The sequence below is a fragment of the Hemiscyllium ocellatum genome, chromosome 2, assembly GCF_020745735.1.
Source record: "Hemiscyllium ocellatum isolate sHemOce1 chromosome 2, sHemOce1.pat.X.cur, whole genome shotgun sequence".
Taxonomy (NCBI): domain Eukaryota; kingdom Metazoa; phylum Chordata; class Chondrichthyes; order Orectolobiformes; family Hemiscylliidae; genus Hemiscyllium; species Hemiscyllium ocellatum.
This window is the reverse complement of record NC_083402.1, coordinates 64,141,083-64,167,605: the sequence shown is the minus strand read 5'-3', so window position 1 is coordinate 64,167,605 and position 26,523 is coordinate 64,141,083. Positions and strand designations below refer to the sequence as shown.

The window sequence follows — 26,523 nt, the reverse complement described above, 5'->3', positions numbered from 1 at the left end:
TAAGCGCAATCCGCCTATTCCTACACAGCAGACCCATGCAGGAAGACACAACTAGCCGGAGACTCTAGCCACCTTGCCAAACATTAAAGACATCTCGGAGATGACGACCAGACTGCTCTGGCCCCGAGGCATCGTGGTAGCCCACAAACCTACCACCACACTGAAATAGCTCTTGATGAATTTCAAGGACCCTGTATCAACAACCAGCAGAATGAACATCACATAGAAAATTCCCTGCAAGGACTGCAACACACATTACATTGGACAGATGGGCAGGAAACTAGCCACCAGGATACATGAGCACAAAATAGCCACCAAAAGACCTGACCAACCATCACTAGTATCTGTACACACAGATAAAGAGAGACACCAGTTTGACTGGGACAACAGAACCATCCTGGGACAGGCTAAAGAAAGACACACAAATTCCTAGAAGCCTAGCATTCAAACTGGAAGTCCATTAACAAACATATCAATTTGCACCCTATTTACCAACCCCTCAGAAAAACAACCAGAAGTGATATCACCCATCATAATAGACCAAGATACTCAAGTAACAAGTGGGACAGAACACCAGCACTTCATCAGAGGCTCATTGATGATGTTATAGAGTCATAGAAATATACAGGACATAAACAGATCTTTCGGTCCAACTTGTCCATGCCGAACAGATATCCCAATCCAATCCAGTCCCATCTGCCGGCACCCGGCCCATATCCATCCAAACCCTTCCTATTCATGTACCCATCCACATGCCTTTTAAATGTAGCAATTGTACTAGCCTCTACCACTTCCTCTGGCAGCTCATTCCATACATGTATCACCCTCTGAGTGAAAAAGTTGCCCCTTAGGTATCTTTTATGTCTTTCCCCTCTCACCCTAAACCTATGCCCTCTGGTTCTGGACTCCCACAACCCAGGGAAAATACCTTGTCTATTTATCCTATCCATGCCCCTCATGAATTTATTAACCTTTTGGAATAGGATGGCTGTGTAAAAAAAGTGCTTCTGAGAAAGCAGGGACATAGAGTGAACTAGATTATCTTAGAATGAAGAGTCAATGTTAGTCCCAGACCAGAAAAGTTGAAATAAAACTTTGAAAAGGTTACTTAAATCTGAGTACATTTAAACAAATGTATGTTAGCTCCATGAATAAGGCATTTGCAATTTCAATCTAAACATTGCAGTCACAAGTGACTTAAACCTTGAGGTATTAGATCCAGGGATGGTGGTGTGAGCAATACATGAATTGAGTTTTGAATACTGTAGGAGTGTGTTTTGGTACTATTCAAAAGCTGTTTTGTTTGTTTTCAATTTATAAAGGAATATTTTTGGATTACTGGGGTTACAGTTGTAGTTTAAAAATCTTTGGACTTGATGGCATGGTGGCACAGTGGTTAGTACTGCAGCCTCTCAGTGCCAGGGACTCTCATTTGGTTCCAACCGCGGGTGACTGTCTGTCTGGAGTTTGCACATTCTCCCTGTGTCTGCATGGGTTTCTGCCAGGTGGTCCAGTTCCCTCCCGTAGACCAAAGATGTGCAGGTTAGATGGATTTGCTGTGTTAAATTGCCCTGTAGTGTCCACGGATATGTAGATTAAGTGGAATAGCCATAGTTAATAAGAGGTTACAAGGATAGGGTGGGGAGTGGGTTTGGGTGGGATGTTCTCCGAAGGTTTGGTACAGACTTGATGAGTTGAATGGCCTCTATCTGCAATTTAGTGATTCTATGAATCTATAATTCTATTTGGCTTATTCCTATTCATCTTCATTTCTTTTCTAATAAACACTATATTATTCTTAAAGCAAAAACTCTAGCTTTGCTTGCTTATGTTTCAGTGAGTAGCCATTTCTTTAAACCAAAGCATAATCTATTAAGCCAGGTTCCTGTGCAGGATCTGACATCAGCTGAGATAACAGCACTGTACTGAATAAAGATATTTAACGTCAGTCAACGTGGAGTCAGAGTTGAACAGTTTAACATAAAAAAAACAACAATCGCTTATCATTCTAAGATATGATGGTTAATTGGCTTATGAAGAGTTAAAATTGAATTTTATTGTGTTTTTTGACTCTTGAGCTGCCACTTAAGCCTTTTCTCAATGTCTGCTGTTTTAATGCAGCAGCTGTGCTATAGCTTGCAATTCTGCGTTCTGAGACAGAAGAAAATGAGTTCAGAATTAATTCTAGAAATTTGAGAGCAATAATTTAGGGCCAACACTCCTATGTGGATTGTGGCATTGCTGCAAAAATGGTGGTGCTGTCTTTTGAATAGAACTTAAACTGAAGTCCAGACTGCCACCTCAGATAGACTTTAATACCTCAAGGCCCTGTTTCTAAGAGGAGCAATGATATTATTTCTGATGCCCTGGCCAATATCCATCCTTCATTGAATATGATAAAAATAAATTAATTGGACATAATTGCATTGCTATTTATGTGAGCTTGCTGCTGCATTCTTTTCATAACAAGAACGACAAAATTATTTTGCTGTCTGTAAAGCATTTCAAGTTGCTTCAAGGCTGCGAAAGACAGCCTTTGAAAATATTTTTAAACATGTGTTTTGTTTTCTACATTGTTTTTATGGGCTTCATGGGCTACAAATTCATGCGATAAACCTAGGCAGGCAGCTTGCAAGTTTCCTGGTCAATACTGCTCTTGATTGACCAGGTTTAGTGCAAAAGTAGCCTGTGCAACTTCAGTCTTTATTTTCTTTTAATCCCTCCCCATTGAGATGCAACGTAAGAAATTGATCACTTCTCCCTTAATGATGAAGCACTTCCATGTCCTAATTTCTTTAGATTGCTAGAATGTTTTGTGCTGGAGTGAATTTGATATTGAGATTATCCTGTCTGTTACAGCCAGATATTGTGATGCGAGTTCTTGTTTATTTAGCCATTTTAATCGTCTGGCTCTATTAAATTGATTGATTTGTTTTATTTTTTTACAGATGTGTTGAATTCATAGCTAAGGAAGGACGCAGCCTAAAGGAGCTTTACCTTGTGTCCTGTAAAATTACAGATTACGGTGTGTATTTCTGCTGCTTTTTATCATTGCTGCCTTTTCCAATGTGCTTATGTCTACAAATCTGAGATTATAAGGACGTTTAATGTACATGGGGGTTGAGCGCTCTCAAAAGTAATATGGGATATCTTTCCAAGGAAGGATTTTTACAATCTTCAGAATATTCGGTCATTTTATGTTTCATTTGGACTGCATGGTAACTGGTACAAATTTACCGAAGTCCAGGATATTTAATGTGAACAAATTTGAATCATAGTAAAAGATTTAACACATTTAAAAAAAAATTTCCTTCTCAAATCAAAGAAAATGGAATTTGGTTAATCTCTTTGAAGATCCTTACATATCTTTTCAAAGAACTTTGCAAACTTCTTTTTCTATACTGCTATGTAACCAAATAAGGATGTATCACACAGCAAACTGTTGACAATTACTTTAAAATTAAACTCAAGATCAACATTTGAGTTGCTGGGGTAATTGTACAATGAGCTTTCCTTGCAGCCAGCGCCCAGTAGAAATCCTGCTTCATGTTACCCACATTTTTAATCCAACTGATTTGTAATGTTATCTTGAAAGTATTACCCTTAACAATGGATTATTTATAAAGTGAACTCTGTGTAGGTTTTTTAGGTATTATTAGCCTATTTAAACTGTTAATGCATTTTAGTTTGCTTGTATAGCCAAATTATTTCTGCAAGAGTCTGAGCTGAGGATGATTTCTGCCAGTGTCTTGTTAACGAGTGGTTAGTACGAGCATAATCACAACCAGTTGTTGGTCAAACATTGCTCAAAGCTAAAGCTCGGGCATAAGTTCAGAATGTATTACTGAGACTGGGTGCCAGATTTTCATCATGGAGATGAGAAATGTGACTTGGAAATTTTTCCAACATTGTGATCTAGTAAGGCTAATCAGCAATATTTTCGTCAGTGAGATGTGGGAAAAGCCTGCTGTCCAAAGCTTAAAAAGAGATAGAAAGTTTAAAGGTGACGGAGACATTGGACCAATTCTGCAGATCAGTGTAAAGCTCCCCCCCCATCCTCCCTTCATCGCTCATTACCCTTAAACACATCAACCCTTTCACCCCTTCACCCACTTTCATGACGCTCCTTCATCTCCTAATACAATCAATCCCTCTTTCACATTCTCCTTCAATACTTATAACCATAACACTCAGCAGTGTCCAATTTAGAATAGAATTCAGAAGTTATAAAAAAAGATGTTGTAGCTTTTGAAAAGCAATCAAAATAAACATGACTTGAATACATAATTGAAAAACAATAGCCTCATAGAAGCTCATGTATCTGTCAAAGTAGACAAGCTCATACACTCGAGGACAGCTTTGCGTACAGACGCTGCAGAACCTATGAGTGCCTTTGAAGACCGACAAAAGCTCAGGCACCTGTAAAAGCTTTCAAACCTCCAAACAGATGGCTAAGCTGGTCTGTAATGTAGACGTGGTATCTGCAGGAAAAGTTCCATCTATCACTCATTGGGCGACAGTTGCCATATTGTACAATGCAGAATAATAAGTTGAAGTTTAATTCCTATGCTTCTGAAAACTTTTACAGTATTTCAGTGCTGTTGATAGCTTGCCAATTGTCAGAAGTACCAACCTAGCAATTATCTTATTTAACAGTATCTTATCTTTTCAAGTCCTAACAATGGCACCACTCACTTCAGCTAATACAGATATAACTGAGATGTTAAAACTCAGGAAGAGTAGATTGATTCCTTGCCTTGTCAAGAGTCTGGTGCTGGAAAAGCCCAGCAGGTCAGGCAGCATCCGAGAACCAGGAAAATCGATGTTTTGGGCAAAAGCCCTTCATCAGAATTCCTGATTAATCAGCACTAACGGCATGCCCAAAGTGATTTCAGTGGCAGGCCAGAATTGATGACATCCGTGAATATTTTTTTCTTGAATCAATAGTTTCTTTTCCAAAATACTTTTAAGATAACGCTCCATAGAGTTTTATTTCTTGTGGGTGTGATTTTTCAAGAAAAGTAGTTGGACATACTTATACATTTTAATAATCTTTGCTTGAGGAATTTAAAGCTAGTTGAATTCTCTTTCTGCAGACAGTGGTATAGATTTAGACTTCTCATATAAGAACCCTTCCCTTGTGATGTTCAGGTCTTTCGATGAATTTACAGCTATCAAAGTTTGATGAGAGGTGTTTTATCGAAAGAGAGAGGACAAAGGATTTGCTCCAAAAGCATGCTGTTTCTGACGTTCTCTGTTCAAAACCAATAAGCTGGGTTTTCTGGCAACCAAAAACATGCATAGTAGTAGCTAAATCGCTGAATTCAATTAAAATAAGGAATGCTAAAAACATAGCAAATACATAAAAAATGTCAAAAAAATTGATGTTTAGTCACCTAGTCACATTTAGACTCTTATTTCAGTCTGTGGTTTGCCTCCAACAAAATTGCAGAAGTTTTGATATGAAAAATGGTTTGAGCAACTTCTAAACTTCAGAGTATTGGTTGCTACTCCACCTCCATCCTCGCTCATCCAAAAGTATCTGGTGGCTGAAATATAGTGAGACTTTCGGACTTGCAACATTGCTGCCATTTTTTTGCCCATGCTATACTGCGCAGTCCCAAATCAAACAAACTGTGACTAAGTTGCACCAATTTTAAAACACCGGAACTGGTTAGCTTTAGATTAATAATTTGTATAGACATACTGGCTTTCAACTGAATAGATTGCATTTCCATTGATTTTGGACCATACATTATGAGAAAAACACCACAGTATGGAAGGAGGCCATTTGGCTTGTTGTAATGCTACAAAAAGTTTTTTCCATCCTCCCCTTTTCTCCTTGTCTCACCACTCTTCCCCTTCTTTTTTCTCTTCGCTTATTTATACACAGACTTTAGAAAAACCTCAATTATAATAACCCTTTTTTTAATGCCATGTACAGAAGTTGTTTTAAATTAAATGCATTTATCTTTTCTTCATAATTTTTCGTATTTGTAACTGCTCCCTGGTGGATAAGGTGTGTTTGATCAGGGCTTGCACACTTCCTGTATAAAAAAGCTGCTTAGAGTGCTAATCTATGATGATGGTTTAACAACTGATGGGAACATGTAAATAGGAGAAGTTCACACTCCACCGCATCTCCTCCACTTCCCGCTCCTCCGCCCTTGAGCCCAGCTCCTCCAACCGCCACCAAGACAGAACCCCACTGGTTCTCACCTACCACCCCACCAACCTGCGCATACAACGTATCATCCGCCGCCATTTCCGCCACCTCCAAACGGACCCCACCACCAAGGATATATTTCCCTCCCCTCCCCTATCAGCGTTCCGCAAGGACCACTCCCTTCGTGACTCCCTTGTCAGATCCACACCCCCCACCAACCCAACCTCCACCCCCGGCACCTTCCCCTGCAACCGCAGGAAATGTAAAACTTGCGCCCACACCTCCACACTCACTTCCATCCAAGGCCCCAAGGGATCCTTCCATATCCGCCACAAGTTCACCTGTACCTCCACACACATCATCTATTGCATCCGCTGCACCCGATGTGGCCTCCTCTATATTGGTGAGACAGGCCGCTTACTTGCGGAACGCTTCAGAGAACACCTCTGGGCCGCCCGAACCAACCAACCCAATCACCCCGTGGCTCAACACTTTAACTCCCCCTCCCACTCCACCGAGGACATGCAGGTCCTTGGCCTCCTCCACCGGCAGAACACAACTACACGACGGCTGGAGGAGGAGCGCCTCATCTTCCGCCTGGGAACCCTCCAACCACAAGGTATGAATTCAGATTTCTCCAGCTTCCTCATTTCCCCTCCCCCCACCTTGTCTCAGTCGGTTCCCTCGGCTCAGCACCGCCCTCCTAACCTGCAATCCTCTTCCTGACCTCTCCACCCCCACCCCACTCCGGCCTATCACCCTCACCTTGACCTCCTTCCACCTATCCCACCTCCATCGCCCCTCCCCCAAGTCCCTCCTCCCTACCTTTTATCTTAGCCTGCTTGGCTCTCTCTCTCTTATTCCTGATGAAGGGCTTATGCTCGAAACGTCGAATTCTCTGTTCCTGAGATGCTGCCTGGCCTGCTGTGCTTTGACCAGCAACACATTTGCAGCTGTGATCTCCAGCATCTGCAGACCTCATTTTTTACTATTTCAATCCTTGAGCCTGTTCACCATTCATGAGAGCATGGCTAATTTGAGGCTCATGTCTATACATCCCATAATACCTTTGTATGAGCAAAAACTTACTTATATTTAAAAATAATAAATATCACTTTTTTGTGGAAGAGAAATACAAATGTATACCATTCTGAGAGTGTAAATTGTGTCCTAGCTATACTGTTGAAAGGTCTTTCTAACTTTAGAATGTGTCTCCTTGACCTAGGTACCCATCTACCAGAAATAATTTTCCTATGTCATTTCTATCAGATTTTTATATGTTTTCATCATTATTGATTCATAGGATGTGGCTGCTGCTGACTAGGTCAGCATTTATTACCCAGGCTTGTCTGCCCTGATGTTGCTGAGCTGCCACCTTGAATTCTTACAAACTTTGGCAATGAAGACGCATCTACAATGTGGTTAGGAAGGGAATTCCAGAATTTTGACCCAGGTCTCATTACATCATGAAAACTTGATCAAATCATCCCTTAACATTCTGAATTCTGGGCAATTCAAACCTGATGTGTATAATCTTGCCTCATGATTTATCAATTCGTGTCCGGATTTCATTTTAGTCAATCTACACTGAAAGTTCTCCAAGCCCAATACATTCTTCCTATCGTGTGGAGTGCAGAAATCCACAGTTACCAGATAGATGTTTTTATAGCTGTGGCACAATTTTTACCATTGTATTCAATTCCTCTATATATGAAGACCAACTTCAGCTAATGCCAGAGATGTGGTGTGCCTTCTACCTTAGGCAGATTATCCCAGTTAACAATTTTGCTAAGTACTGATAAAACACTTCCAAGCTGCAATTCAACCAGTCTGGAATTCAAGCACAGTGCCACCACCTGGTGGAAAGGACTCTACCAAATAGCCTTAAAAAGAAACTTACAATTGTTAAACTGATACATAGCTAATCTATACACAAGAACGACCTAATACCAAGGTTCTCATCAGCCTGGCCCTGAGAGTGTCATTCTTTGCTGTCTAGGTCTGCCATCATTGTTGCTGAATATCAGAGGTTATACTTCAGGTGCCTGTAGCCTTATGATTATTAACTTTCCTTCCTTCAGATTCCTATTGAAGGTTCACTGTTATAGCATTTCTCCTGAAATAGTTATTTTTTTCCAAAAAGTTGGTTGGTATTATGATCTTGTGTATCTACTACTGAAAGAAAAATACGTTTTGTGTAAGCTTTTCATCTTGCATTTATAAGGACAATTTGCAAAATGTATCAAAGTAAAAGAAAATAGCATTTATACAAGAGTGAGAGGAAAGTACAGGTTGTATGGCAGGTGGACTCCAGTCAAGGCATTGCCATGAATGTCTCTACCTATTAGAGTTCACTTACCAGTCAATCAGTACTCTCCTCTCATATAGTATAAATTTTGTTTTGTAATTTCTTGCAAGTTGTCCTGAGTGCCTTAACAAAATGTCTTTTTTTCTCTCCAATCCATTTTTTAAAACAAAACATATGCTTCCGAGGATTACACTGATTTCTCAGTTGGGTTTTACCTTAATAAGTAATGCCCCTGAACCTTACTGTCAGTACTTCATAGCCAATGCATATGTCCAGCTCCTCAGCATTTCCTGGATTCTGATTTTCACAGGCCTATTTAAATTTCCCAGTTTATTACATTCAATGATATACCCATCTAATCAAGTCCTTCCTGTTATTTTTGTTACAATATTATCACATGGACAATTATATTACTAATTATTTTAAATCAACCTGTTCAGATATATTAACACTTCTGGGACATGAACCCCAACCTTCTGGTCCAGAAGTAGAGATAGGACCTCGGCCCCACAAGAATCCGTTAATAAAGTCATTAAGATCCAGAGACAAATACAGAAATTGCTGGAAAAGGTCAGCAGTTTTGGCAGCATTTATGGAGAGAAATCAGAGTTAACATTTCAGGTCCAGTGACCCTTTGTCAGTTCTGAAAAGTTAGCTCTGACTTCTCTACTCAGATGCTGCCAGACTTGCTGAACTTTTACAGCAATTTCTGCTTTTGTTTCTAATTTCCAGCATCAGCTTGATGAATTTGTTCAGTTTTTAAGATTCATAATTCTGCTTGTTTGCTGTTAGTCAGCAGTTATTGTTTCGAAGAATTGCAATGCAGCATATTTGAACCACGAGCTTACATGGAAATTACTGAAGACCAACTAAAGCAGCGTAAGCTTTTAACTGATTTCGTTTGACACCTTTGCAGCGTGTATTCTTCCTTCTGACAGCACTCTATAACCACTAGGAGCCCAGTGGGAGGCCAAAACTCATTTTACTTGTCTTTCAAGATTTGAAAATATAGTACGTTTAAAAGATTGTTTTTATATTTCTTTAATATGGTAGATTTTGACTTGTTGTCTTTTTGAGTTGCACATGGTGACACCACTGATAAACTAAAGCTACAAAATCATGCCCTGATTCTGGAATTTCCTTCATTAAAGTATCTACCTCTCTACCTCACTTTCCTCCACTCTTTAAACTGTATTTCTATGTAAATATTGCATCATGTGGTTTGGAATCAAAGTTTGTTTTATATTGCTGTTTGAAGTATCGTGAGTTGTTCTATTATTTGAAAGGTGCAATATAAGTATGGCTGTGAAAGCTGGTTTTCACCATAGGGGTTCCGTTTGTCTTCATGAACGTGCATGACTGTTGTGCAGTGTCTCCCTGTGAGGGTAGCAGATGGAATCCTTATTTGATATGAAGAATATCAAGGGTGTGAACCCAAGTCTATACTATGTTGATAATACATATCGAATGCTTGCTGGAATTGTGATTTGGAGATGCCGGTGTTGGACTGGAGTGTACAAAGTTAAAAATCACGCAACACCAGGTTATAGTTCAACAGGTTTAATTGGAAGGACTAGCATTCGGAGCACTGCTCCTTCATCAGGTGGTTGTGATGAAGGAGCAGCGCTCTGAAAGCTAGTCCTTCCAATTAAACCTTTTGAACTATAGCCTGGTGTTGTGTGATTTTTTTAACTTTGCTGGAATTGTATCAGCGATGTATTCCATGTAATGTAACCTTGTTAACAAGTCGACCATGTGGATCCCCATAGAACACATTACTGAAGTCCATATAGACAATGTTCATCACCTGTTTTCATCAATCTTCATAATCACTTCTTCAAAAAACTCAAACAAGTTAGTGAGACACAATTTCCTATGCACAAAGCCATGTTGACAGTCCCTAACCAGTCATTGCCTTTCCAAAAGCATGTAAATCCTGTCTCTCATAATCCTGTCCAATAACTTGCACACCGAAAATGTTGACTTCTTCACCTCCTGATGCTGCCTCACTTGCTGTGTTCTTCCAGGCTCCTGTTTGTCTACTTTGCACACCACTGACATTGGTTTATAGTTCCCTGGCTTTAATAAGGTACCATGTTAGTCAATCTTCAGTCTTCTGGCACCTCACTCATCATTATCGATGATACAAATATATCAGCAAGGAGTCCAGCAATCTCTTCTTTGGTTTCCCACAAAGTTCTGGGGTACATCTGATCAGCTCCTTTATGTGTTTTAAGATGCACAGCACTTCCTACTTTGTAATATGTACACTTCTCAAGCTATCATTATTTATTTCCCCAAGTTCTCCAACTTCTACATCTTTCTGTACAGTAAGCACTAATGTGAAATACTCATTTAGTATCTTATTGAGCTCCTGCACTTCCACACATAGGCGGTAGATCTTGAAGGGGTCCTATTCTCTCCCCAGTTACTCTTTTGTTCTTATTGTGTTTGTAGAATTACTTTGGATTCTAATTTCTTTTTATCTTCAGCTAGATTAGTTTCCTATCCTCTTCCCTGATCAACCCCGGGTCCTCTTTTGCCATATTCTAAATTTCTTCCAGTCCTCAGCATGCAACGTTTTTGGCAACTTTGGACACCTTTCCCATTGTATTTGACACTGTAAAGTGACCTTGGAAAGCAAGCTATGAGCAGGATGCGAAGAGATGAGTAGATTGAGTGCAAGGACAAGAACGTGACAGATGACATATGGATTCATAGATGTGCAGCATGGAAACAGACCCTTAGTCATGTGGAAGTGCAAATTTCTTCACTTTCACATGGCAAATAGACAAGTAGAATATATTTTACATAGAGAGAGAGACTGGGAAATATTGGTAGAGCAGCTTGATGTCACGAATCACAGAAAGTTGACAGGTATGCTTAACTAGAAATTAAGTAGGTAATTGCAATGTCAGTCTTTATTGCAAAGAGATTGGAGTATTAGGATAAAGAAGTCTTCCTGTAAATACATTAAATTTAGGTTAGAACAGACCTGGAATATTGTGTGCATTTTTGGCCTCCTGAAGGAAGGATGTACTAGTCTTTGAAGGACTGCCATGAAGGTTCACGAGAATTATACCTTGAGTAAGGGATCATCCCATGAGAAACAGCTTAGTAGACTAGGCTAATATCATATAGCTGTTAGAAGAGTGAGAGTTAATTTTTTGAACAATGTAAAATCCTTAAAGGGGCTTTATAGGATATAAGAGGTCCAGAAATTGGAGTCATTTAGAATAAGGGGGTGAGCCATTTAGACTGAAAGGAGAATTTTTGACACCGAAATGGTTGTGGGTCTTTGAACTTCTCTATTCCAGAATCTGTCGCTGCTCAATTGTTGAGTACATTCAAGTTGAAATTGATATGTTTTTGGTTATGATCGGGAAGGTGTGTTTAATGATTAGATAGCAAAGAGAGTTTGAATGGCCAAATGTTCAATTTCGATTTCTGTTTCTGTGTTACTACTTTATGTAATGATATGTGCCACTTTTCAATTCCAATTTACAGCTTGTACACTGGAGAGCCTGGATTTGTCTCCAACTATCTGTGCTGCTGCCTTGTGGTCTTGGTCTTGATCCATGTTCCATCTTCTATCTTATGCTCATTGTTATGTAAAGTTGTAGAAATATTTTGGAAAGGATAAAGAGGACAAATGAAGAAGAAATGAGAGAAAAGAAGCATAAGCAAAAGGAAACATAGATGAATAAAACGAGAAACAGGAGGGAAATTCAGTGAAGAAGGGAGATGATCAAAGTGAAATTGGAAGAAGAATGGAGAAACTGGAGTATCCAAAAACATGATAAAATTTATGTGGTTGTGGGAAGCTTCAGGCTGAATTTTCAATTTTGGAGTCTTGATCCCAGCATTGGGATAAAATGTGATTAGAGTACCTCGAATGCCAATAGCAGGACCGCACGTGCAATTTTGAAGGAAGCAGCCAGTTAAGTGCCCCCTGCTGGATCTCCATTCAGTTCAGGATGATGGGTGTGTTCTTGTGTTTGGTGGGTCAGTAAGAGGTCTTCCAGCAGGTCAAAGCTCAGCAGCACTGCTGTCAGAGGTGAACCTGCTTAAGTATTTAGGCAGGAATCTCAACTATCCATATCTTGGGGGTTACCATCGACCAGAAACTGAACTGTATACAGTGTATACTATTTAAATAGAATGACTACAAGTGTATGTCAGAGGCTAGAAATACTGCACCAAGTAACTTACCTCCTGACTCCACAAAGACTTCCACTATCTATAACGCTCAACTCATGAGTGTGACGGAATACCCTCCACATGCCTGGTGAGAGAGCTCCAACAATACTCAAGAAGCTTAACACTATCCAAGATAAAGCAGCCTTCTTAATTGATACCACAACAACAAACATTCAGTTACTCAATCACTAATGCTCAGTAGCTGCATTGTGTGCAATCTATAAACTTAAAAATCACATCAAACAGCACCAGGCTATTGTTCAATCTATTGTTCAATATATTGTTTCAGTTGTTTGACACTGAGATCTTTTGCTATAAATTCTGCATCTTATAATCCTGCTCTACAGCTACTTGATGAAGGACCAGCGCTTTGAAAGCTAGTACTTCCAAATAAGCCTGTTAGACTATAACCTGGTGTTGTGTGGTTTTGAACCTTTTTTCCACCCTAGTCCAACAGTGGCTACTCCACAAATTGCATACAATCTCCACGATGTACTTCAGAAATTCATTAAAGATACTCAGACAGAACCTTCCAACCCCACAACCAATTCTAACTTGAAGGGCAAAGGCAACAAATACATGGGAGCATCACCATTTGTTCTTTCCTTTCCAAGCAATTCATCATTTTGACATGAAAATGTATGGATGTAAGTTTGCTCGCTGAGTTGAAAGGTTTGTTTTCAGACATTTCATCACCTTACATGGTAACATCATCAGTGAACCTTCTGTGAAGCACTGGTGGTATGGCCCGATTTCTATTTCTGTGTTAAGGTTTCCTTGGGTTGGTGATGTCATTTCCTATTATTTTCCTCAGGGGGTGGTAAATGGAGTCCAACTCAATGTGTCTGTTGATAGAGTTCCAGGTGGAATGCCATGCTTCTAGGAATTCACGTGCATGTCTGTTCGTATTGTCCTAGGATGGATGTGTTGTCCTCATTGAAGTGGTGTCTTTCCTCATCTGTATGTAAGAATCCTAGTGTTAGTGGTCATGTCTTTTTTTATGGTTAGTTGATGTTCATTTATCCAGGTGGCTAGTTTTCTGCCTGTTTATTCAATGATGTGTTTGTTACAGTTCTTGCAAGGTGTTTTGTAAATGACGTTCATTTTGCTTGTTGTCTGTATAGGGTCCTTCAAGGTCATTAGCTGCTGTATTAGTGTGTTGGTGGGTTTGTGGGCTACCATGATGCCAAGAGGTCTGAGTAGTCTGACAATCATTTCTGAGATGTCTTTATGTCAGGAGAAATGGCTGGGGTTTCTGGATGCATTTTGTCTGCTTGGATTTGTTGCTGAGAAATCAACGAACTATGTTCATTGGATACCCGTTCTTTTTGAATATGTTGTATAGGTGGTTTTTTTCTTCTCTGTATAGTTTCTCTGTGCTGCAGTGTGTGGTAGCTAATTGAAATAATGTTGCAATGCAGCTTCGTTTGTGGGTGTTGGGATGATTGCTTCTGTAGTTCAGTATTAGGTCCGTATGTGTTGTTTTTCAGTAGACTCTGGTTTGCACTACTGTGACATATAGAAATGGCAGTTTGGTGTTGTTTTCCTCCTCTTCTGTAAATTTTCAGCCATTGTTATGATGGTCTTGAAGATTTCCCCTAATTTGTTTCATTTAGTGGTGACAAAGGTGTCATCCACGTAGCAGACCCAAAGTTTGGTTTGGATCTTTGACAGAGCTGTTTGTTCGAGTATCTGCATTACTGCCTCTGCTAAGAACCCTGATATCGGAGATCCGATGAGTGTTCCTTTGGTTCATCTGTAGGTTTGTTACTGAAAGTGAAGTGGGTGGTAAGGTACAGGTCCACTAGCTTGATGATATTGTCTTTGCTGATGAAGTAGATGGTGTTTTCTGTATGTGTCTTTGGTTTTTCCAGTAGTGTAGTCAGTGTTTCTTTGGCCAGGTTGATGTTAATGGATGGGAACAAGGCTGTAACGTCAAAGGAGACTATTATTTCATCCTCTTCTATCTTGGTGTCTTTGGCATACAGGAATTATTGGGTGGAGTAAATGGAGTGGTGTGAGTCTTCTACTAAGTCTTGGTCTTTGGTCTTTGGTGTTTTTCCTTGGCTAATCTGTACATTGGTGTTCCAGGTAGTGAGACAATGGTTCTATGGGGGGCTTCTGCTTTGTGAATTTTGGGTAATCCGTAGAAGCGTGGTGTGTTGGATCCAACTGGTTTCATTTTTTTGGAAGTCTGTCTTGTTTAATTTGCCAGATTTCTGAAGTTTTTTGAATAGGGCTACGATTCAGTTCTCTAGTTATGGGGTCGGGTGTATTGCTACCTGTTGGTAATTGTCAGTATCCAGAACCTTCCACATAACATCCAGAACCTCAACCTGAGCTACAAATCTTCTCCAAATTCATTGAAAATATATCTCCATTCCTTCACTGTCACTGGGTCAAAATCCTGTAATTCCCTCCTTAACAATTTTATGGGTCTATCTAGAGCATATGGACAGTAGCAGTTCAGGAAGGCAGCAACAAGGGCAATGAGGGATGTGCAATAAATGCTGTCCAGGCAGCAACAACCCACATCCCACAAGTGAATAATAAAAAGGCTCATTGACCCTTCCATTCATAGGAAATGGCTACAGATCAGGCATTAAGAATGCCTGAAGGGTTACAGCATTCCTAGATTAGAGAAAAAGGTCCAAAATAATGGGAACTGCTGCAGTTATAGCCTATTTTAAAAGTAAAGACTTACAAATTAAATTGGAGCTGCAAGCTCTAAAGTCTGCCTGCTTTGTGAATAGGATGTTGCCAAGGTTTCATGGATAGTCTCCTACAATGGGTATCCCCAGGGACCAGTTTGAGTATCTGGGTGGAAAATACCTGTAATTAAACTCCAAAGGGGTTTAACTGATTTCCTGCTCTGTCTGGGTGTGCAATCATTCCTGCAATCAACTCCTCCAACTCCTTTGAGGATGTAAGAATTTCCTAGAGCTGAGCCTACAGGATATGTCCTTAGTCCCAAAGTCAAAGGTTACTGAAAATTCAGCTCTTGGAATCTGAGTCTGTCCAAAGTGAACCTTCATTGGAATGATGGAAGTTTGAGAAACACAAAAAAGGGACCACACAGATTTACACGCAAAGAGATACAACCACATTAAATATGCTATGTCTGTATCTTCACCAGTGAGGCAGAAAAAAAGGAGCTAGGTCTGTTTACATGTCAGAAACCCAGCTTCGGCAGAAACTAATTAAAGTTGAGATTTTCACATCGTTAAGTCAACTGGTATGGAGACACATTCCCTGTCTGATCAAGGTCTCTGGTTCAGTTTTGAAGGCCAATGTCCGAACCAAGGGCCAACCAAAGTAAGCAATACAAGTAAATAATTGGGAGGGCACTTCAACACGAAGGTATCCCTTCAAGCACTTTGTAAAATGTTTCACAAAAAATACAGAAAATGGACAGGCCACCATGGTGGTCAGAGGAAAAGAGAATAGATTCTTCTACAGTATGATCTTTGCTGTCCCCATAACTCAGCCAGGTGGTGCGGGTCTGTAGGCCTTCCAGGTGCATTGGCCTGTTGCTGATTGCCTGCTTGCCTCCAAGCAATTGATTCCACCACCTTGGCTCCCCAACTTCCAATGCATCAGGATAGTTGGCTGCCTACACTTAGATTTAATAAAACTTGTCTGTCCAGGTCCCAAAACAACCTTCCATAAAATGGTAAGGACCAGGAATGTATTCCGATACCAACAGGATGCTTGGCATTCTAACTTTTGGCAGCTACCTTCCCTGCTTCAGGGATGACCTGAAAATTCAGCTCACAGTATCATTGAGAGGAAGAAAAAGAGAATGAATAAGACATGCAAAAGAGAGGAGACAGACACAAACAATGATTTACACAAAGGGAGATACGAAAGAAAAAGTCAGATACAATTTAACTTTATGCAACTATTGTAGCAGGATACTGACTCTCGCTGAAGCAATTAAATTGACCATCTAAAGTCAAAGAATAAATTCGCTAAGAGGGATTCTGCATTCTGTTAAAAATGTTTGAAATGCCCCAGGCACCAATTGTTTTAAAATACATTTTGCTGCTGCTGCTATAGAGTTTATACTGAAGAACAGAGTTCCTGGAGGAATATAGGTTTCCTGATATAGGACCTGCCGTATTACCAAATTTATTTTTAGCAATTTCAGAAAGATTCCTAACAGTAACAATAAAAGATTACAAATAATGTTAATAGAAAAATATAAAAATACAGAAAGATTCTTGGCAGGGTCATCAACATCTCAAAGAAGACAATAGGTTTTTGGTGCAGACTGTTCAGTAATAAATTTAAACAAAGGTCCTCATCAAATCCTTTCCTTGATATTTCTCTTTTTGAATACTGACTGTATATTTCCACAGATCCTGATTTTATTGTTCACAATCCATGTATTATGTATTTGTGAAGAGTGAACAGTGTGCCACTTAAGTATGAAGGCCATATACCGGTTTAAGTGTCGGCAAGATATCTATTACACTGTGATGCACTACAAAGAAAGAAAGGTAATGTTTTCAAGGAAGCATTCAGCAGTCATCTATCACCAAAAAGACGTGGGGTAAATATGAATTATTCCAAAACGTGGGTTTGAATGAGGTAAGGTATGCAAATTAAGAAAGAAATGCAATCCTAACTCACCTTCAGCACCCCCACCATTTCTGGTGTTCAGGACCAAGACAGTGTGATCAACCAGTATTTAAATTTAACCATCATAATGATGCTTTAGGGTCGCAGAGTTTACCTGTATTCTTGGTTTTGATTTCTTGGGCCTCAGGAAATGTGTGTAAAAACATAAACTTGGCTTTGGGAAATGACAAGTGCCTTTCCAGCACTATTTACTGGCTGAGAGCTACCTTTCTTAATGGCATAGTGGGTGCACTGAAACCAGATGGACTACAGCACTTTAGGAAGTCAGCTCACCAATATTTCCTCAAGGATTTCCTCAAAAGCGCCACAGGATATTTTATATCCACTGGTAACAGTAGTTGATTTCATATCTAATCAGAAAAACGGCACCTTTGTGGGCTCACTGGAATATCAGTCGAGATTTTGTGCCCAAATCTCTGAAGTAGAACTTGAGTCCACAGCCTTCTGACTCAAAAACAAGAGTGCCACCAACTGAGTCACACATTTAGAGTCAGAGAGATGTACAACACGGAAACAGACACTTTGGTCCAACCTGTCAACGCCGACCAGATATCTCAACCCAATATAGTACCATCTGCCAGCACCTGGCCCATATCCCTCCTATTCATATACCCATCCAAATGTCTCTTAAATGTTGCAATTGTACCAGCCTCCACCACTTCCTTTGGCGGCTCTTTCCATGCAAGTACCACCCTCTGTGTGAAACAGTTGCCCCTTAGGTCTCTTTTATATCTTTCCCTTCTCACCCTAAACTTATGTCCTCTAGTTTTGGACTCCCCAACCCCAGGGAAAAGACTTTGCCTATTTATCCTATCCATGACCTCATAATTTTATAAACCTTTATAAGGTCACCCCTCAGCCTCTGATGCTCCAGGGAAAACAGTCCCAGCCTGTTCTGCCTTAAGCTCAAATCCTCCAACACTGGCAACATCCCTGTAAATCTTTTCTGAACCTTTTCAAGTGTCACAACATCCTTCCGATAGGCAGGAGACCAGAATTGTACGCAGTATTTCAACAGTGGCCTAACCAACGTCCTGTACAGCGCAACATGATGTTCCAACTCCTGTACTCAATACTCTGAACAATAAAAAAAAACCAAACGCCTTCTTCACTATCCTATCTACCTGCGACTCCACTTTCAAGGAGCTATGAACCTGCACTCTCTTTGTTCAGCAACACTCTCTAGGACCTTATCATTAAGTGTATAAGTCCTGCTAAGATTTGCTTTCCCAAAATGCAGCACCTTGTATTTATCTGAATTAAATTCCACCTGCCACCTCTCAGCCCATTGGCCCATCTGATCAAGATCCTGTTGTAATCTGAGGTAACCTTCTTCATTGTCCACTGCACCTCCAATTTTGGTGTCATCTGCAAATTTACTAACTGTACCTCTTATGCTCACAACCAAACCATCTATGTAAATGACAAAAAGTAGAGGACCCAGCACCGATCCTTGTGGCACTCCACTGGTCACAGGCCTCCAGTCTGAAAAAGAATCCTCCACCACTTCCTCTGTCTTCTACCTTTGAGCCAGTTCTGTATCCAAATGGCTAGTTCTCCCTTTATTCCATGAGATCTAACCTTGCTAAGCAGTCCCCCAGGGGAACCTTGTCGAATGCCTTACTGAAGTCCATATAGATCACATCTATCACTCTGTCCTCGTCAATTCTCTTTGTTACTTCTTCAAAAAACTCAATCAAGTTTGTGAGACATGTATCCCACGCACAAAGCCATTGTTGACTATCCTTAATCAGTCCTTGCTTTTCCAAATACATGTATATCCTGTCCCTCAGGATTCTCTCCAACAACTTGCCCACCACCGACATCAGGCTCACTGGTCTATAGTTCCCTGACTTGTCCTTACTACCCTTCTTAAAGAGTGGCACCACATTAGCCAACCTCCAGTCTTCCGGACCTCACCTGTGACTATCAATGATACAAATATCTCACTTCTCTAGCTTCCCACAGAGTTCTAGGGTCCTGATCAGGTCCTGGGGATTTATCCACCTTTATGCATTTTTTATGTGTAATTTTGGCAATCAACAATTTTCCACATGAAAACTTAAAATTAAATATGTTGGAAGACTTGTGGCCTAGAACTCATCACTCCCATAGCCAAGCTGTTCTAATACAGTTATAATACTGGCATATACCCAAAAATATGAAAGATTCTCCAGGTATGTCTGCTACACAAAAAGAGGACGTGCAATCTGGCAAATTACTGCCCCATTTGTCTACTCTCGATCATTAGTAAAGTATTGGAAGGTGTCATCAACAATGCTGTCAAGTAACACTTACTCAGCACTAACCCGCTCAGTGACATGCTTATGCCTGAAATGTCGGCTCTCCTGGTCCTCGAATGCTGCCTATGCTGATGTGCTTTTCCAGCACCACACTTTTCGACTCTTCCACCAGAGCCATTCGGCTTCTGACCTCATTACAGCCTTGGTTCAAATATGGACAAAAGAGCTGAATTACAGAGAGGTGAGAGTGACAACCCTTGGTATAGAGACCAAATTTGAATATGGCATCAAAACTGGAATCAGTGGGAATCTCGGCACTAGGACAACTCTGCAGGAGTTCCTCAGGGTAGTATCCTAGGCTCAGCCATCTTCATGGTTCATCAATGGCCTTCCCTTCATCATAAGGTCAGAAGTGGGTATTATTGCAATGTTCAGCACCATTCTCCACTTCTCAGATACTGAAGCAGTCCAAGTTAAAATGTAACAAATTCTGGACAGTATCCAGGTCTGGGATGTCAAGTGGAAGCTAATGTTTGTGCCATGTAATTGCCAGGTAATGACTTTCTCTAATAAGAGACAATCTAATTACCGCCCTTTGATATTCAGTGATATTATGATCACTGAATCCCCCAGTATCAATAGCCTCGTTGTTACCAATGACCAAAAACTAAACCATATAAATACAGTGGCTACAGCATCTTTGAAACCATGGCTACTTCTTTCTAGAAGACCAAGGGCAGTAGACACATGGGAACACCACCACTGACAAGTTGCCCTTTAAGTCATGCACCATACTAACTTGGAACTATATTGTCATTCATTCACATCATCAGGTCAAAATGCAGGAATTCCCTTCCTCAGGGCATTGTGGATCCACCTATACTACATGGACCGCAATGGTTGAAGAAGGCAGTTTACTGCCACCTTCTCAAGGGCAATTAGGGATGGGCAATAAATACGGGCCAACCAGTGACACCCATATCCGATGAGTGAGTGACTACAAAACCTCAATAGCCCAGGCAGTACCATGGAGAGAGAAATAGTTAATTCATTTTCTCTTCACAGGTACTGCCTGAGGTGATGAATGTTACCACCGTTTCCTGTTTTCATTTCATATTTACGGGATCCAAAACATTGCTTATGTGCATGAAAACATAAAACATGTTCTTATAAAGGTAGGACTCAGATGAACCTTTAATGGGATATTACTTGTAGCACAGGAATTTCCAAACTAGTTTATACCTATGCAAAACCAGATTTGATTCTGTGCTTTTGTGAAGACTTTTTTTTTATTTTTCTGTATTTTTGATCATGGACTGAAATGGGAAAAGGACAGGTTGAAAACCAAGAAATGTTGAAGAATTGCTGCACCTTTTTAAAAACAAGTTACCTGATACTCTTTGTGAGTGATGATTACAAATTGGCTTGTTCAAATAGTGGTGTAAGTGTGGTTACATTTCAGCAGGAGTCGGGGGCTATATACAAATGGAACTTCAGTCAGCAACAAGTGACAGTGGAATAGGGACCAATTGTTGATAACAACTATGTTATTGGCTCCCAGGTAGCTGAACAGCTTAGGGACATAAATGTTTGAGGCAGAAAGTAGCTAACCGATAGGCCAGAAACCTTATAAGTGTTAAGTGATCATCCTGTACCTCCTGCAAGCTAGTGTAAATATCTGCAGAAGGACAATCAAGGAAAAGCCTGTCCTAATAAGCTAAAAGGACTAGTGAGCCCTGTGAACAGAGACTATTGAACTTACTTCCCAGTCTTTCTGTCCATCCATTACACCAATGTTTTATTTGCATGTTGGGGAAAATTTATAATTGGGTTTACAGTTTTAACTAGTAGAGTTATATGGCAGTGATCCCTATTTGTTTACTTGTCTCTAGAATCTCTTTATTTGCAATAAATCATAATTCTTGTTAAGTACAGAAACCTTGTTCATGCTTTCTGTCAACTAGTATCTAAAAGTTAGGAAAATTGGGGTATTTTGCATACTTTTATGAAATCTTTAACTTCTGTGTTAACTCTGGAAGCAGCAGGGCACCCAAGTGAGGCATAACACTTTCGAAATATGGAGAATCACATGAGACAGAGGCAAGTGGATTAATTAATTAATTTTAGGTAGAAGATTTATTTTTCTCATAATTTTTTCTTTAAAAATTTAATTTGCATGTATTAATGAAAGATAATATAATATTAAAAGATATAGCGTGAGTTATAGATGGAGTAGTAGTAAAAATAAAACCTTTTAATGTAGGATTTTTCATACTGTGTACTTTGCTGGCCTCATCGTAACCTACTCTTTGACACTCAATAGTGTTATGACTAACATTGAAAGAGGAAATCCTTAATGACCAGCCTTGCAACAGGGAACACATAATTCCCCAAAGGTGCTGTCTGCAAATTAAGCTTGATTGACAGCTCATTTTTCAGATAGCTGATTAGTCATTTTGACAATTAGCTGAGTAAATCAACTATCAGTCATTTCAAAATAAAGATTTAATGTTAATGAGAAGTTTAATTTGTTTCCCCAATTAAATTTGTTCGCTGTAGTTGATTCATGAGATAAATGTGAGTTTTAAATGTCTTTATTTTTGTGTAGTGGCTACATTACTATTCAGGTAGTGGAATTAGATGGTTTGAATAAATACTACAACAATGTCATCTACAAATAAAACTTTAAAATACACACCTCCAAAATTATTTGATCCATTGAATGTTGGTAACACCAGCCACATTTATTGTCGATTCACAGTTGTCCTGAAAAGGTGGTTGCTGGATGGAGTGATATCCAATTTGTTAGTGCCTCAGTAATGGTAGTAGGTGGGTAGTTCCAGGATTCTTATTAACAATGTAGGAAACATGTAACATTATTCAAAGTCTGCACAATAGGTGGTTTGGAAGGAAACTTGTAAATGTAGAATATCCCAAAAAAATTGCTTTGGATGTTGATGTCACAGTATAGGCAGATGCTGTCAGAGTAAATTTGGTGTTTGCTGCAATGCATTCTTTAAATTCAATATACTTGCAGGCATTGTGTTTTGGTGTGGTTTTAGAGGGTTTAAAATGCATCAGTAGAAGGGATTAAAATTTGCAGTGGTGTAGCGTACTGTATTCAATCTGGATTTGAAACTATTTCAGTCTGATGGAACGATGAACAGAAGGGGCCATTTAGCCCCTCAATCCTGCTATATTTACCATTCATTAGATCAAAGCTGATCTGTACTTCAACTTGCTTTCCCTCTATTTTCGATGATATTCTTAACAAACATATCGATCTTGAAAGCCCAGCATCCAGAGCCTGTGTTGTTAGGTGCTCCTTAATTTCCTTTATAAATAGCAGAGCACGAATGGCAGTATTCTCCTCTCTTCATTCTTAATTCCCTCATCAAGGAATGTAGTTTCTATGTATGTATCCTAATAAGAATGTGATATGTTTTAAATAATGCAGTTTGATCACTTTTCAGTTGGCTGTATTAAGGAAGACAAGTTACTGCTCATTATCCTTATTATTTAACCTCCTTGGCCTTGGTACCATTCTGATTGCTCTGTGCTGCATCAAAATGAAGACCGTTCTATCCTCTGGATGTGTGAGATGTGTTAAGTGAATGTACTGCTCGAGATGAAGTCTGACAGAGGCTCTGTACCACTGAAGCATGATTTTCTCAAATTTGTAATCAAGCGTGGAATGGAAATGTTCTTTTTCTGTTTGTATAAAAGATAATAATTTGCAGCAATCAGTGTCATTTTTAAAGTTCAAATGAAAATAAGCAACAAATGCATTCATATTGATGCTGAATATGTAGTCTCGGTTGAGAGAAAAAACAACCTTCGTTAAAATACCTTCATTATCTCTGGACTTGACTATTCCAGTCCGGATCTCTCATTTTTCATTGTGTAAATTTGAAGTCAGCCAGAATTATCATGGCCAATGTGCTTAATCACACTAGTCCCATTTACCCTTCGCTCCTGTGCTTCTTAACCTACACTGGCTTCCTGTAAAGCAAGGCCTCAATTTTAACAAGCTTGGCATTATTTTCAAGTCCCACTATTGTTTCTCTCCCTATGATCTCTGTAATCTCCTCCAACCTATAATTCTCCAGGATAACTGCACTTCTCAAATTATGGATTCTTTAGCATCTTTAATTTTAATTGCTCCATCATTTGTGGCTATACTTTCAGTTGCCTTGAACCTAAGCTCTAGAATTCTCTCCCAATGTTTCTCGCCCTCTCTCTATTGCTTTTCTGTTTTTTTTTTACAGAGCCAGGCAACCAAATCAAATAAGACTACAAGAAATGGGAACACGAGTAGGCATTCGGCCCTCTCACCTGGTTCACCATTCAGTATGATCATGGTTGATCGAACATTCCTCATGTCCATTTTACTGTGTTTTCCGTGTAACCCTTGATTCTTCTTCTGATCAAGAATCTATCTATCTCAGCCTTCAATATATACAGCCTCTGCCCCTACAGCTTTCTGTGGCAAGGAACTCGGAGGACTGTCAATCTCTGAGAGAAGAAATTCTCCCTCACCTCTGGCCTAAGTTGGCACTCCTTTATTCTGACACCATGCCCTCTGGTCCTAGACTCTCCCGTGACGGGGAATACCCTCTCAGCATTTATCCTGTCAGGCTCCTTAAGAGTCGTACATGTTTCAATGAATTCACCTCGCATTCTTCTTAACTCCAGTGGATAGAGTCCCAACCTGTTTAGTCTTTGCTCATAAAACATTCCTTCCTTGCTAGGGATAAATCTAATGAATATTCTCTGAACTACTTCCAATGGAATATCTTCCTTTAAATAAGGGGACCAAAACTGCTCACAGTACTCTAGATAATATCTCACCAGCACATTATACAGTGGCGGTAAGAGTTCCTTACTCTTATACACCAATCCACTTGAACTAAGGGCTAACATTCCATTAGTCTTCCTGATTGCTTGCTGCACTGTTCTTTTGTTATCCCTTCAAAATTGAACATGTTCACATTTTCCCACATTATACTCCATTTGCAAACTTTTTGCCCACTTACTTAACCTGTCAATATCTCTATGTATACTATTTGTATCTCTCTCATAATCTTGCCTTTTCAACTATTTTAGTGTCATCTACAACTCTGGTTACACTTTCTTCCCCCACATCATTAATGTATATTGTAAATTTTGCAGTGGAGCCTCACTGTTCATGGATCACCAATCTGATAAATTTGGATCACCAATCTTATCTCCACCTACTGTTTTCTGTCCATGAGCCAATTCTCTATCCATGCTAATATTATACCTCAAACACCATGGGGCTTTAATCTTACAATGATATCTTTTTTGAGGTATTTTGTTGCAAGCCTTCTGGAAGCCCAATACAACCCATCTACTTCTATACGTTCTGGTTGAGACTTCCTCGAAAATATCTGATAAATTAATGATGCCACGATGACTTGATTAGAATATGACTTTGGAAATGTTCTGCTATTAATTCCTTAATAATTGATTCCAATATTTTACCAACAATAGATGTTAGGTTAATCAGCCTATCGTTATCTGGTTTTTTGCCTCCACTCCCTTTTTGAATAGGGGTGTCAGATTAGCAGTTTTACAATCTTTTGGTACTTCTCCAGAATCCGACAATTTTTGGAAAATTAACTATCCCTATAGCTTCCTCTTTTAGGATTTTCCCTATTCCTGTAGAAAAACAGTAGAATTAAAATGCTCAATGACCCTCAACATTGTTCCCAATGGTTTTCAAATAACCTTGATGCTTATAACACAAACAAAAGTAACACTTTATTAATACTTATATTAATACAGTAGCTTTAGTTTACTATTGTGAAATAGAAAGTATTGTAATTAATGTTTATGATTTAAATTCGATATACTTTAATTCTGCACCCCCCCCCCCCCCGCCGACTCTCACACAAAGACAAACACAGTTAAGAGATTAATCAAAAGAGAAAAATAAATGAGATGAAATTAGCCAGTTAAGTAGGCTCCAGAATTGGTAATATTGCTGTTACATCCATATTACCCAATGGTGAAGAGAAGCTGCTTTGCATCAAGATATATAAAGCAGAAATGAGCTATACACAGATAGAGAAAGAAGCTCTGGGAATCTTTTGTAGCATTAGACAATTCCTGAAGAAGGGCTTATGCCCAAAACGTCGATTCTCCTGCTCCTTGGATGCTGCCTGACCTGCTGCGCTTTTCCAGCAACACATTTTTCAGCTCTGATCTCCAGCATCTGCAGTCCTCACTTTCTCCTCAGACAATTCCATCAAGAGCTGTATGCCAGGAATTTACCCTACTAATGGGGCACAGATTGTTGACCATAATATTTGGACTTCATACAGATCTACCTTCTCTAGTAGCAAGCCAAATGCAGAATTGGGTGTTATTACTTTCAGCACACACTTATACAATTAAGTATTGGCAATCCAACTTACATGGAAATGTTGAAAGGCTCTCTAGATTACCTTTTCTAAATGAGTCGACCACAGACTGTCCTTAGGTAGGCATTTTCTACTTCAAACAAGTGGAGAACACTCCAGTAATGGCAGGGCAAAAAGTATATTAGAAATGCTCCACTACTGTCAAAAGTGGTATGCATGATACTTGGTGGCAACATCATAGCAACAACCACTGAACTGAAGTCATACGTGTCATGGAAGCTAGAACTATCTATACAAGCAGATGTCTTGTATGGGACATTAGGGTTATCATTCCAGCACAACGAAGGAAGCGTGTATTAAATTAACTACATGACGATCACTGGGCATTGTCAGAATGAAGGAGATAGTCAAAAGCTATTTTTGGCAGCCAAGGCTTGACTCCAGAATTGGGGAGAAGGTGGGAATATCTGTAGCGTGCACAAGAGTTCACAAACTACTAGTAGAACCATGGTAATGGCCAGAAAGGCCATGACAAAGAATCCACACCAGACCTTTTGATGGGCAAATGTTTATTGT

At 39.6% G+C, this 26,523-nt stretch overlaps 1 protein-coding gene across 4 annotated transcripts in view; it reads left to right on the top strand.

Annotated features, from left to right (window-relative positions):
- fbxl17 (F-box and leucine-rich repeat protein 17) overlaps positions 1-26,523 on the top strand; it is a 749,949-nt gene that overhangs the window by 544,109 nt on the left and 179,317 nt on the right. For all 4 annotated transcript variants that reach the window (XM_060837165.1, XM_060837173.1, XM_060837184.1 and 1 more), the window contains exon 9: positions 2,949-3,025. In XM_060837165.1, coding sequence (XP_060693148.1) covers positions 2,949-3,025 — 77 coding nt within the window. The remainder of the gene's footprint in view (positions 1-2,948; positions 3,026-26,523) is intronic.